The sequence below is a fragment of the Gekko japonicus genome, unplaced genomic scaffold (assembly GCF_001447785.1).
Source record: "Gekko japonicus isolate JY-2015 unplaced genomic scaffold, Gekko_japonicus_V1.1 scaffold1325, whole genome shotgun sequence".
In the NCBI taxonomy this organism is placed as follows: domain Eukaryota; kingdom Metazoa; phylum Chordata; class Lepidosauria; order Squamata; family Gekkonidae; genus Gekko; species Gekko japonicus.
This window is the reverse complement of record NW_015165280.1, coordinates 54,076-68,580: the sequence shown is the minus strand read 5'-3', so window position 1 is coordinate 68,580 and position 14,505 is coordinate 54,076. Positions and strand designations below refer to the sequence as shown.

Sequence of the window (14,505 nt, the reverse complement as noted above, 5' to 3'; positions counted from 1 at the left end):
AATCTCCATAAATACCTGCAGAAGAAAAAAGTTGAAATATTGTGGGGGGAAACTCTTTACATATAAATACTCCTAGAAACCTGCTAAATTTGATTATTCCTTCAACAAGTGCAAAAATGACTTGCTCTTAAATCAATACCCCTCTGTCTGATTAGTGAACTGTGCATAGGGACATTTTTCTATTTGATCAATTTTTAGATAAGTACAGATTACTAACTCTATTTTACAAGGTTTTTTTAAAATTAAGATTATTCAGAATTTGCAAATTCTCCATTCAATAACAATAGAGCACATGTCACACTCACATAGACACAAGAGACAGAATACAAGCAACAAAAAACTGGTCTTCCAGGGTTTCAGAACAAAGCTGATCCAGAGTTGGACTCCAGAATCAGCATGCCCAGATGACCATTCAAATCAACCTAGAGAATTGCCTGTCTGGCTCTTCCTTTCAAGTAGAGAACCAGATTACAAAATGGAGTTAAAGAGTGGGAAGACTGAGGCATGAAGGACTCTGGACCTAAGGCTGAGCTGGGTCCACCCTCAATGCTAGTACTTCAGCCATCCACCAGGAACTAGGGCTGAGTTCAGACTAGCAGTCTGAAGCGGGAGGGAGTCATGGCAAAAAAGACCCAGAACAAACTGTTCCGGGTTTTCCCAGTGACACTGCACCGATGGATGCGGGAGCATACCAGGGAGGAGGTGCAAGGGAGTGTTCACACTGTTGGCCCGGAGGCGTGGCTGTAAGCGGCTTTTTCTGGTAATCCGGTTATGTGCGCTTACACGCTCGTGCACATATGCACATCCCTACCGGATCACGGCTTTTCGTGTTCACACTTCCGGGAAGTGGGATGGACACGGGATCATCGTGCTTTCCAGGGTTTGATACCACTTTCACCTGGTATCTTTTAAACTTGGGAGGGAAGTGTTACAAGACGGGTTGAGTACGGCTGGGGAATGCCTGACAGATGTGCCTGTGTGAACGGCCCCTTTAATCCGTTTGTGAAACGTTTCTGGCTCGTGCCTATATCGGGGCAAACTGCCAGTCTGAACTCGGCCTAGATGTCTCTAATACAATACCCCATGTTAGCTTATCTGTCAAAAAAAATAATCAGAAACTGTTTCTACTAAAAGTGTGCATTCAGGATAAACTGAGCTGAAAAAATACCTGAAAAATACCTTACCGGTATTTTTTGGGTATTTTTTAAGCTGGGTATTGTTTGGGGCTGAATTTCGGCTATCCAAAATGGCCAAGCCCAAAAAATCCTGAAAATAGTCACTGGACAGTCAAAATTAGAGGGCAGTTAAAAGGACTGCAGTCCCTTTAAATGCCTTCTGGGTGAACTCGCCACTTGGAGAAGGCATTTAAAGAGACAGCAAGCCCTTTAAATGCCTTCGGAGTTCACTCACAGACCATGTGGCTTGCAGAAAGCATTTAAAGGGACTGTGATCTTTTCAAATGCCTTTCCCCTTTCCATTGAAAGCAATGGAGGATGGGGGCACCTTCTTTGGGGACCTATAGAATTGGACCCCATGGTCCAATCTTTATGAAACTTGGGGTGTTTTTTTTAGGAGGCACAAGTAGCTATGCTGCAAATTTGGTACCTTTACTTCAAAAACAGCCCCCCAGAGCCCCAGATCGATTCTCCATTATATCCTATGGGGACCATTAACTATAATGATCTCCATAGAGTATGATGGAGCTGAAAAAAATCCGGATTCCCAAATATTTACCAAATCTGAATACCATACTGGTATTGGGATTTGGGAATACTGGGAAATACCAATATTTTTTGGGTTTAATATACCCGAACCTGGGGAAAAAACCAGGCTTTTTGTACACCCCTAGCTTTACAAAGCAAGTTTCAGAAGTTGGCTCACTTGCCCCCAGCTTCTTTGCTAGGGGGTCCCCAGCTAATTATGTTTCACTTGGACCCTGTTCAAGCAAAGATCTGCATGTCTATTATTAGGGACCCACCAAAATCCCTAACCAAAGAGGGCCCAGTTATACCTAGAACACACAGCAGACACAACAATGTCTAGAGAGAGGGATGGATCTGAAATTGACTTTGCACAAAATGGAAGGTACTTCAGCTCATGCAAGGGGGATGGACTGCTTGTGCTAACTGTAGTCTGACATACCTATGGAGGCCACCATATCTCGAGACTAGTGGGCTGGACAGAAGGAATATGAAGCCACACAGTCAGTTTAATTAATTGATTAAACATATCTATATGCCCAACTTTCTCCTGAGCATCTCAGGACCCAAGGCTTGCCTATATACAGAAACACAAATCATGATGTCTGATCTGAGCCTTTAGCTATGCAATATTATGGAAATCAATATAAATGTTGTTGTAATCATGGCTTACATTTTTACTTCACTCCAAAACAATGTGGATTACAGAGTAGCACTTTTTAAAAGACATTACTGTCCTACTATTGAGATCACAGCCAATGGTTAGATCTTCAAAAATGCCCGCAATCCTTATTCCCCCCCCCCCAGGACAAGTGGTATTACATTTTGTTGAGGGGTTCTGCTTGTTATCCATAGGGTTTAGGAATTATAAAACCAATTTCCAAACAGAAAATTTGCTCTACACATTTCAATGCTTATCCCCAAGCCTTAGTCACTCAGCTAATGCTTTGTTTCTCTAAATTAAACATATAGATGATCACTATTTATTATTTATTTATTCACTTCATTTGTACCCTGCTTTTCTCCCTAATGGGGACCCAAAGCAGCTTACACTGTTCTCCTCTCCTCCTTTTTATCCTTACAACAACCCTGTGAGGTAGGTTAGGCTGAGAGAATACTTTTTTAACACCTACCTGACTCTTTCTTCCTCCAGTTTCTTCTGCTCCTCATCCATAGCCTTCTTTACAACCATGTACCATTTCCTGATATCAAAAACTGGACAGCCTGCAGGAGAAGTATCTGTTATTAATCTGAACCCCATTCTTCCTTCATGGAACTCAGGGTAGTACTATAGGGAGAAATCCTAAGCAGCTCTACCCAGAAGTCAGTCTCATTGTATTCCATTACTCCCAGGAAAGTGTTCTCAGGATAGCAGCTGCGGTCTCATAATAACCATACAAAATCAATTTGATAGAGAAATGACCAACCCAAGATGACCCTCTGAGTTTTATTTTGAGCTCAACTACACAAAACTTTAGCTACTATATTATCTATACTGGATTTCTTTAAACTGTGATTCACAAAATATTTCTTGATAGTTTATGACTACCTATTTAGAATTATAGAGCTTTGTTTTTATTGGCAGAAACCCGTGTATCACGTTCATACTGGATTTCTCTAATGAGTGATTCAGCCCATGTCATCTGCATTGTGCCTGGAGACACAATGCTCTTCCCTGCCCTAAGATACCTTGGATGGATAGGAACTATCACTGACCAAAACCTGGAAGATAATAGAGGTGTTGGTTAAAAAGAGTGGGAAACCTGAACAAATCTGTGCAAGAACAAAAATAAGGACTGAGGAGATGAAGCAATCCATCCCCGATCCCTTTATACAAATACGAGATGGGCTTCATTATATCAGCAGCTGCCATTGTGGATTTCTCTTATGTTCCTAACAATTCAGTTTCTTTTTGTTATTTATTATATACGCCCCTTCTGTATCTGCCAAATCTCATGCCCAGATTTCCTCCATTTTTGTCCACATATCTGATTGGGTTGATAGTTCATTTTTAAATTCCCAGTCCACTAAATAAACCTATAAAACTTTCTCACATTGTGTAAGCACTGCAGAACCGTATATACTCGAGTATAAGCCGACTTTTTCAGCACATTTTTTGTGCTGAAAAAGCACCCCCTCGGCTTATACTCGAGTGAGAAAAAAAATGACCCCAGAAAATGCCGCCGCTCCGCAGCCAGATATCAGCCTGTAGTCACTGCAGCCCGCCTGCCTAAACTGGTTGCTAGATCGCCTCCCGACTGGCGTCTAGCAACCAGTGACGTAAGAGAGAGGAGAGCGGAGACTGACGTGCCAATAATAACAGCGGAGTTAAAAGACCTCCTCCGCTCAGCAGAACACTAGAAGCCGCCGCTGCCCGCCCCGCCTCCACTGGTTGCTAGATCGCCTGCTGATTGGCGTCTAGCAACCAGTGACGTCAGAGAGAGGAGACCGAGGCGGACGACCAGTAGCTGCTGCATTTCGCATTTCCCACCCTAGGCTTATACTCGAGTCAATACTTTTTCCCAGTTTTTTGTGGTAAAATTAGGAGTCTCGGCTTATACTCGGGTCGGCTTATACTCGAGTATATACGGTATACCAGGCTTCCAATGAAACGTTTGGTACCTTCTTGGTTGTTTTTGTTTCTCTTGTCAGCGTAGTTCGACAGCTGCCTGAAAATAAATTGGAACTGCTCTAATCAGGAATGTCAAGACCTCATCATGTCTACTCTGAAAAAAAATCAGATTCCGAGCCCTTATTGAAACTTTACTTGCCCAAAACACCCAAAACCACTTTTATGGACAAATGCTCCACAATCTTTGCTTCGGGCCTGAAGCCGCCAAAGGTTTCAATTTTGTTGCGTGGGATGTAAACATTTCAACCAGCCCTGTGCACAATAAAAAACCAATCCCTTTTAGAGCTGTATTTTAGAGTTTTTAGAGCTGCTTTTCTATCTACAAGAGACAGAAGTATTCCAAATGCTATACCTATTTACTAAAAATGGAACACTTCCACTAAGCACGGGTACCTTTACTTTCACTTAACCCAACCTCATCTGTTTAGCTAATGGGAATTAAGAAGAACATTTGTTAAATGTGTTTGTGATCCTGAGATGAAGCAAGCTAGTGTGCTTTCTTTGATTATGTAATAATTAATGCTTACCATTCATATTCATCATTCAACAAAAATAGAATTTTCAGCACCACTATGACAACAGCTACTGCGATAATATCATATTTCACTTTCCGAACCAATTTATTCCCAGGCTGAAATGTCAGAAAGTCCACTTCACCAATGCCAATTTCTTCAACCACTCTACAAGTCCAATTGTGCATGTCATCTGAATGAATCAAAAACAAACAAAATCAATCAAACAGAGGACTAATTCAACATAAAAATTCCTATTCAGAAATGAATGTTCCGTGAAGGAATCTGCATATGCTTGCAGATCACCTGAATATGGGCCATGTAATAACTGTGCAGTGTTTGAAGAAGTGTTAAAGTTGCAATCACATGCACCCTAGAAGTTGCAGAAGCAAGCAGAATTTTATTACAAAGCAAAAATGCTTACAACCATAGAGCAAATATTTCAGGTAAGACAGAGGACAACAACAGAACATCTCAAAGAACACAACATTATTGGTTACCTAAAAGATTTCTTTGCCATCTGCTCCTAGAGAAGCACTCTGCCAGCTCATGCTCCTATGAAAGGGATGGGGTCTGCTGTGAAACTGGAGAGTTCCCCATTAGCACCTTAACAAGTATTACGTGACCACCCTGAAACATATCTGAAATGTAGCCAATGTTACACTTTTGCAAATGTCCCATATCAGGAATTTTAAATGTGCTGCAATAAACAGCCAGACTTGCTTATGCTGATCATGTTGGACACAATTCAGCCAAAAATAAACACTTGTGTGAGACCGTTTAATGCTCCATTTGACATCAATGAAATTTAAGTTCGGTTGAATCATTATGTACTGTAGAAACCGAGTGTGTGAAGTACTGCTCAGTACTGGTGTTAACAATCCATGGGCTAGTTTGTAACACTAAATTTAATCTTTTTAAAAACTATTTCCATTCTTACTTTTACACTGTGTTAAAAGAGGCTGCAAAGCCTCATATCACTGAATAAGTATTTTCCAAGATTCAAAGAAACATTATTCCACATTTCTCCGGGTTTGCAAGGATGTCATGAGAGTCAAATACCTCATCAGTTTCCAGTGGGGCTGTTAGCATCTATATTCTGAAATATGTAGAGTTTGTTGACCTACACTTTTAAATCAAAAACATAACAATGGTTTATGCATTCCCTCCAACAATGACTTTCAGTGCACTCTTGGGGCAAAAGGGAGCCAACTAGCAGCTATACTAGCATATCCCCAAGGTATGTCTTTATTTATGTTACTAGGAATAAGGCCCGTTGTGGAAATAAAATACGAGCTCTAGAAAGAGGCTTTGGGAGAGTGCCCCGGCTTTGGGCACTCAGGGCCAATTTGCTGTGGTGACCTCAGCAGGGTATAATAACAGAGTCCACCATTTTCTCCAGATGAACTAATCTCTGCAACCTGAAGAGCAGTTGTAATTCTGAGTGATCTCCAGCCTCCAACTGGAGATTTGATAAAGTAGAATTGGTGGTCACAATTCAAAAGCACAAGTTGCAATACAAACATTTAACAAGAGAAGGTATGACAATTCACAGGTAGAAAAAGAATCCAACAGGAGACTCCTCTATATTCTTTCAGCACAAAGGAACTTCTGCAGCCGAAAACGTCCTTCCTAGGTATGCCAGATGTTTCAAAGCATTCTTCCTCAGTTATACGGCTGAAAAATGCAACCTGATTTCCATAATAATCTAGCACAGCTCATGCCTCAAATGGAATCTGTGGTTCTCAAAGATCACAAACCTCCTGCTGTTAATACCTAGGAAGGACGTTTTCGGCTGCAGAAGTTCCTTTGTGCTATAGGATATACTCTGCCTTGTTTGTGGACTTTGAGGTCTTATGGACACTATTATAATGAAAGGATATATAGGAGTCTCCTGTTGGATTCTTCTACCTATGAATTGTCATATCTTCTCTGGTTAAATGTTTGTATTGCAACTTGTGCTTTTGAATTGTGACCAACAATTCTACTTTATCAATTGACTTAATATAATTATGTTGCAATAGACTGATGTCTACTGGTAACTTTTGAAATTTGTGAATTTTTTTATGGTCTACCCTTGCGGTTTGTATTTCTGATTATCATATAGGCTTGGGGTCCCTATTGTTTGGCCCACCTGGAGATTGGCAACAATAGTTTCCCAAGAGGAAATTACTGGTTTGGAGGGTGGAGTTTATGGCATTGTACCTGTCTGAGGTCCCACCCTTCCATAAACCTTTCCACCCACCCTTTCCAGGCTCCACCCCTCAAATCTCCAGGAATTTCCCAACCTGGAGTTGGCAACCCTCCCTCCCATCCAAGCATCAACCTACCTTTATCTGCCCCTCTGACTTCAGCTTTCCATCTTCTCCCCCCTCCCTCCTAGAGAGCAGTTGTAATTCTGAGTGATCTCCAGCCGCCACCTGGAGATTGGCAACAATGGTTCCCCAGGAGGGACTGGCTGGTTTGGAGGGTGGAATCTATGGCATTGTACCTGTTTGAGGTCTCACCCCTCCTCAAACCTCAACCTCTCCAGGCTCCACCTCTCAAGTCTCCAGGAATTTCCCAACCTAGAGTTGGCAACTCTATCTCCTTCCCAGCTAAGCATCAACCTGCCGTTATCTGCCCCTCACTAGTCAGCTTTCTGTCTCCCCCACACACACCTGCAACCTGTACCATGCTTTGAAGCCCTAACTGCTACAACACATTGGCTGTCATGGGGGGCCATCTCAGCAGGGTATAAGGGCACAGAGCCCACCATTTTCTCCAGGGGAACTGATGTCTGGCATCTGGAGAGTAGTTGTAATTCTGAGTGATCTATAGCCCTCATCTGGAGATTGGCAACAATGGTTCCTCAGGAGGAAAAGTACAGTTTTTCTCTGCAAGGGGACCAAAGCAGCTTACATCATTCTCTTCTCCCCCTTTTGACTTGCACAATGACCCTGTGAAGTAGGTTAGGGTGAAAGTCTGTGACTGGTCCAAAATCACCCATTCGACTTCCACAGCAAGAACCTGGGTCTAGCAGACCCTGCTCTGAAGCGCTGACTGCTAGGACTGGCCACAATGAGTTTTCTCCCAAAGGCCAAACTAGGCGTGGAAAGGGCCTTTTACTGAGAACCAAGCTTGGTTGCCTAGCAACAGGCACTGAGGGGAAAGTAGGGTTGCCAGCTCTGAGTAGGGAAATACCTGGAGAGTTGGGGGGCGGATCCTGTGGAGGGCAGCATTTGGGGAGAGGAAGGACTCAGCAGGGTATAATGCCATAGGGGAACTGATCTCTGCCTGGCAGACCCTGCTCCGAAGCGCTAACTGCTACGCCTAGGGTAGCCAACCTCCAGATGGAGCCTGAAGATCGCCGAAAATCGCAACTGAACTCCAGACAACAAATCTCTTCCCCCCTGGAGAAAATAACTGCTTTGGACAGTGGGCTCTATGGCATTCTTATCAGCTGAAACCTCTCCCCTCCCCAGACTCTGGCTTCCTTAGACTGGCTTCCTTAGACAAAGAATATCCAGGAATTTCCCAACCTGGAGCTGGCAACCCTAGTCAGGACTGGCCCCAATGAGTTCCTCACAAATGTCTGGAAAGGGTTTCCTTCCTTTGTCTTTTTACTGACAGAACCAAGCTTGGTTGCCTACCAACAGCCACTGAGGGAAAACCTAGTCCCACAGAGGAGCCAAGCAGGAGAAGTGTCTTTGTCGGGAAAGACAGCCGTTTGAGCGAAGACAGTAGCTGTGTTCATTGGAGTGAAGCAACCGTCTTCTGAGGAAAGTTTTGGCAGGTGCCGCCTCTGTAGGCAGGACTCAGGCAATTCAGCCAGTGGATAGGGACAGCTTCTGAGTGACACATCATGGAGCCAGCTGATTTAGGGGCATGTGGAATGTCTAGAAAGTGCCACCCCACTACTCAATTATATATAAGGAGAGATTTATAGTTTGGCTTTCTCACTGGGATTCAAGGTGGATTACACAGAGCAAGTTACCACAATCAACAGGATGGAGCATCAAATAAACAATGCAATAGGATTTGGACTGCAGAAATCTGGAATGGAACACAAATATTAACAGAGCTAAAACAAAGCTTAAGTATTAATACAACATCTTAAACAATGCAAAAATTATACAGTAGGATCCTACTCACAGCAACAGACAGTGCAAACTGAATTCAGTAGTATAGTCCACAATCCCTAAACCCTTACCAAAACAACTTTCTGAACCATTCTTTTTTACAGTACAGCTTATTACCTGGGTAACAACGCCCTGTAATAATTCAGTTTTGCACAGTTTACTGAAAGCCAAGAGACCTTAAATTTGGCCTGGTAACTGATAGCCAATGGAGTGAATGCAGAATGGGAGTAATATGCACACTTCACCTCCCAATAACAACTAAGCTGCAGCACTCTGTACCAACTGGAATCTCTTAGTTTATTTTGAGGGGAGACCAATGTACAATGTTGTTGTGGTATGGATCCAGGTGATTAGATCAGTCATATCAAGATAGGGGGACCATCTTCCAGGCCAGACTGGGTTGCAAGAAAATATTTTTCCTTCTCCAGCATTAATGCTGGATACTGTTTAACACCAAGGCTCTTAACTGTGTCAGAAAAGGTCAGATCAACCCCATCGAAGGTTGTAAGCACAATGTCCTTCAGGATCTCCACTTTACAGTTTGGTGTAGTGGTTAAGAGCGACGGACTCTAATCTGGATAACCAGGTTTGATTCCTCACTCCTCCACATGCAGCCAGATGGATGACTTTGGGTCAGTCACAGTTCTCTCAGAGCTGTTCTCTCAAGAGAAGTTCTTTCACAGCTCTCTCAGCCCCATCTACCTCACAGGGTGTCTGTTGTGGGGAGAGGAAGCGAAGGAGGTTGTAAAACACTCTGAGACTAAATCCAACTCTTCTTCTTCCCCACAAACATTATTTGTCTTTCTAGGGTTTAGTTTCAATTTGTTTGCTCTTCAGTCTTTTTACCACAACAGCCAGGCAGCAATTCAGGACCTGTACTGCATCACTAGGAGATTTGGGTAACTATATATAGAGCTCGGTATTGTCAGCATATTGATGACAAACAACCCCCAAATTACAAATGATTTGTCCTAAGGACTTTGCATAGAGATTGAAAATCATGCGGGATAGGATTGTGCCTTGTGGAACCCCACATAATAGGTCCCACACTGATAATAGCTAGTGTCCAACAGCAACCCTTTAAGTCCAGTCCTTAAGAAATAATTTGAACCAGTCCAACGCATAACCCCTAATACCTAATATGGGTGACCATATGCAAGGCTGTGAGGCCCCCTTCTCCTACTGCTTCCCGTGTTCTGTTTAGCAGGGCCTGTACCTTTAAGGGGGGCATAGCTATGAGTCTGCCACCCTCCCCACATTTCCCTGGGGCCAACTGCCACCCTATGGTTGGCTGGTTCCCCCCTCTTTATCACTTCCATGCCATTGTGCACCTGTGATGTGAACACAGCTGCTAGTGACTTTGGTGTGGTCACACACTATGCAGCCCTGCTGTGTGGTTTCACTTTAGGAAATGGTCCAGCGGTACTACTCCTGTGCCGGCACTGTCCTCAACAGCAGGACTGGCCATCCCATTTAAACTTTCCCTATATACGGATTTCTGAATGTAAAATATGTTTAATTACTAAAATACATTCAGATAAGCCTCTGTGAAAATAGGTACATTCATATGTAGCATAAACCATAGACAGTTTTTTGTGGTGCCTTTAAAGCAAATACAGGTAAGTCTTTAATTCACTAACTTATTACAGCCTAAGGCCCCAATGAGGCCAAATCTCACAACCCTTTCCCTCCTTGCTCTATACTTGTCCATGGGGATTTGTTAGTCAATATTTTAAAATGTCCAACACAGATTATTTTTGTACTAATCAATCATTCAAGTTGGATCAGTTTGAGCTTAGTGATTTTAAAAGAGTAAGTCTGTTTGTATACATTGCAGGCACAATGTTCCCAATTTCTTAACCATGGCTATGAGATAGGCCCATTCTGTTACCCTTTCCAGTGCCAATCTCCTCTCTCCATTATCAGCTTTTATCAAGGAGTAGTACCAAGGTTAACATTAATTATGGTTAACTTCAACCAGGTCTCTAAAGAATCAGCTTCAAATCCTGACTGAAAGCTAACCATGATTAGCCAGTGAAGACATAAAGCTACACTACAGTTATCACTAAGAAGTGAAGAGAAGTGAAACTGGGGTAAGATGAATCAACCTCACAACCTTGCTCTCATCCAAGTTTAAATGACTGGGAATTCCAAATGAATTAATACTGAATATTACATGAGAAATTTTGATACTCGATTGAACAGTAACTATTTGTTTTTAAAAGCCATTGTATACAAAACATATGGTCAAAGTAAAACACTGAACTCAAAACACTGCACAACATAGCTATAATAATGGTCATGTTTACTTAATGACAAGCTAGTCACCTTTCTGAGATGCAAGCCACATACCTGAAGTACAGATGTTAAAAGCATGGTTAAACACTCAAATATTCTTGTTGGCTGAATACATGGTAAAAAGTGCTTATAAAGTAAGGTAAGAGTATCTAAATTAAGATGTTAGGACATTAATAATGCAGTTCTATCAATTCAGAGTTGCTTCAGCTTGTGACTATTGATTTCAGTGGGTTTAGTTCACCTTTTAACTCTGCACGGGATTGCACTGTAAGGGAATGAGGAGTAGAGAGGAGTACCTTATTTCTGCCCAGTTATAACCCACCTTTGGTCAAAGAGCAAGTAGGATGATTCACTTGGTGAGCAGTATTTAACTGTTTTATATTTCTGCTAGCATAACCCAGCAGTCAAGATGAGAAATTGGAGTTTGTGGGCTTGACACTGCATTAAATTAAATCAATGGAAACTTTTTTTTTTAATCCTTAAGCAGATACTGAAACAAGACTTCAAACCACAAATCAGTTTACAATGTGACTCAGGAAGTGCCTTTCTCTTAATGGTTTTGATACCAGAGGGGGAAAAGTTAAGACACTCTTAAGAGCATTTTTATTGGTTACACATTTATTCTACCTTTTCTCCAAGGATCACACAAAACTTAATGAGGTAGAATTTCCAGAGAGATAGCATCTTGGATCCAATGCAGCCTTTCTGTGGACAGGATTTCCACACACATAGCATGACTTTCTCCCCTCTCCCCTCCCACTGCAACCCAAAATGCCCAATGAAATGCCGTTGAAAAGAGCAAGAGTCCAGTAGCATCTTAAAGACTAACAAAATTTGTGGTGGGTATGAGCTTTCATGAGTCACTGCTCACTTCTTCAGATATTGCTCACTTCTTCAGAAATGCTGTTCGTGGAATTCCTCCAGGAACGATATTTCAGGAAGAATTTTGGGCTGCAGCAGATGAAGGGAGGAGAGGCAAAAAAATCAGAAATCCTTCTCCCATGAAGAGACTCTGCTGGGTCCAAGCCAGCATTTAAAATGGTCTATCAGAAGCTACTTAGCCATAATAGTTAAGTGGAACCTCCATGTTCAGAAGCAGCATACATCTGAACTACCAGGTGCTGGGGTAAACAACACAGAGAGGCATTCCCTTCAGACCTGGTTGTAGGCTTTCCAGAAGCATTAGGCTGTCCACTGTTAGAAACTGGAAGAAACTGGATGTTGAACTAGACAGACAGTGTGATCTAGTAAAGATCCTTCCTTAGAATTCTAGTCACACGCTAAGAGAATGGGACTCTGCCACCATCAATGTGATAATGGCTATTTAAAAAGAAGAGTGGCTGGTGCTTCAGTTGTTGTCCTTGGGGAAGGCATTTGAGAATAAAATCAATTAAAATTTAAGTAGACACTTCAAAAGTCTAGCATTGCTCCATCACACCTCACCCAGTCCCATCACCTTAACAGGAGCTCAAAGTGATATTACTTGGCAGATGATACTATTTACCTCCCTACCACGAAAAGCTTCAGCTGCCCATTTCTGCACATTAAAGCCTCTATTTAAAAGGGCTGGACATTTTTTTTCTCCATGCTGTTGCCAACCCTACAAGGTAGCCTTACCAGGCAAGTTGGCTTCCATTAAATACTTCATGCAGAGAACGTTTGGATGAAAGAAGCTGTCCTCTGCTATATCTGGAAAACGGGGCAGCTCCAAGTATGTTGCAAGGAACTGCATTTTTTTATGAACATTTTCATAAGCAGGCCAAGACTGAAAAACAAAATATGGAAAGCAATTTTAAGTTTGTACTGTTAAGTTTTAACATTGTTGCTTCTACAGATCTTTTTCTTAAACACTGATAAATACACGTTTTAAGTCCCAGTGGAGAAACAGACATTATTATGCACATACATGCATTATTGAAGCAGGCAGAAAAAGGGAAGGGGGACAGAATCACCAGCTGCTAGAAAACAAAGGCTATTTTATTTACGGCGTAACCAAACTATTTTCCTTTATAAACCTCATTTATATTTCTGGCAATAAAATACCCACTCAAATCTCTCATTTTTAATCATTTCAATTAAACAAACACATTCTCAGAGCCCACCCAGAGTTAAGGGCTTGAAAAGTTTACTCATGCATGTTAATGTTCACAAGCCATACTTGCGCTCACAATCTTTCAAAACAGCAAGTTGGGTTTTTTTAAGTAACCTTTTTGCCTGAAGGATTTTTCTTGCAAAACAAGAAATACCTGCATTACAGGACTGTTGCACATCAGGGCTTAGAGCAATCTTCAGACGTTTTAGGACAACAGTCATACAGCAAAATTCAATGGTGAGACTGACACCATTCTGCTTTCATTGCTATTCCACAAATAAATAGCTTTTAAAATCTTCTTTAAAAGGACATTGAGGGTGGGGAAATTTTTCTCCCTCAGGATGCAAAAGAAATATAATGCCCAGCTAGTTGACCAAACTGAATGTACAGGTAAGGCATCATTCCTAAGGAAATGAAGCCGAAACAGCATTCTTTCTGAACATATTAAAGATCAGAAGTGAAGCTGTAACAGAAGGGGAAAGCAAGGAGGCTGTAACAGAATATTAAGGCATGGTATAACACACACCCCCCATTTAAGTCACAGCATGGAATGTGTTGCTAAAAGAAGGCAGGTAATCTCGTACGCTTGAACTGAGAGATTGAACGTATGGTTTCTGCTGAGAGAATCTTGACAGATCTTTTCCCCAGCTAAGATTCCAGGGCTATAGAAAAACAAAAAACAAGCAGTGTTGCACATGGCATACAGCTGCATATGCAAAGAGGTGCCTTCTGCTTGTGACAGCATATGCTGTGGGCCACGTTCACCACTAAATTAACTGGAGCATAGGCTATAACTCAAACCCTGTACTTAAAAGATATTAGGCCCTCTGAAAGGCCTAAGCTTCACATCAATCTGACTACCAAGCAACTCAATCTTTACAGGCATAATAGTGAAAGAGAACTCAGTATTGACCAACAGGAAAAAAATCGTAGACGTGGGGAAGGTGGTGGGGACCTTAGAGGGAAGTGACCAAATTCTGCTAGAATTCCTTTTGCTGTGGGGGACAAAGGAAGTTCATAGCCACACATGTGTGTTAGATTTCAGTAGGGCCGACTTTAATAGACTCAGAGGCATGATGAGAATCATTCCACGGGCAAGACTGCTGGAAGGGAAAGAAGCAAGTGAAGGGTGGGCTCTCCTAAAACAACC

General features: G+C 42.0%; 1 protein-coding gene across 1 annotated transcript in view; it reads right to left on the bottom strand.

Annotated features, from left to right (window-relative positions):
• Window positions 1-14,505, bottom strand: part of TAF1B (TATA-box binding protein associated factor, RNA polymerase I, B) — a 67,527-nt gene that overhangs the window by 5,157 nt on the left and 47,865 nt on the right. Inside the window, exons 9-13 of the mRNA XM_015410303.1 lie at window positions 12,881-13,028; window positions 4,860-5,037; window positions 4,323-4,369; window positions 2,834-2,924; window positions 8-15 (exon numbers count right to left, since the gene is read on the bottom strand). Coding sequence (XP_015265789.1) covers window positions 8-15; window positions 2,834-2,924; window positions 4,323-4,369; window positions 4,860-5,037; window positions 12,881-13,028 — 472 coding nt within the window. The remainder of the gene's footprint in view (window positions 1-7; window positions 16-2,833; window positions 2,925-4,322; window positions 4,370-4,859; window positions 5,038-12,880; window positions 13,029-14,505) is intronic.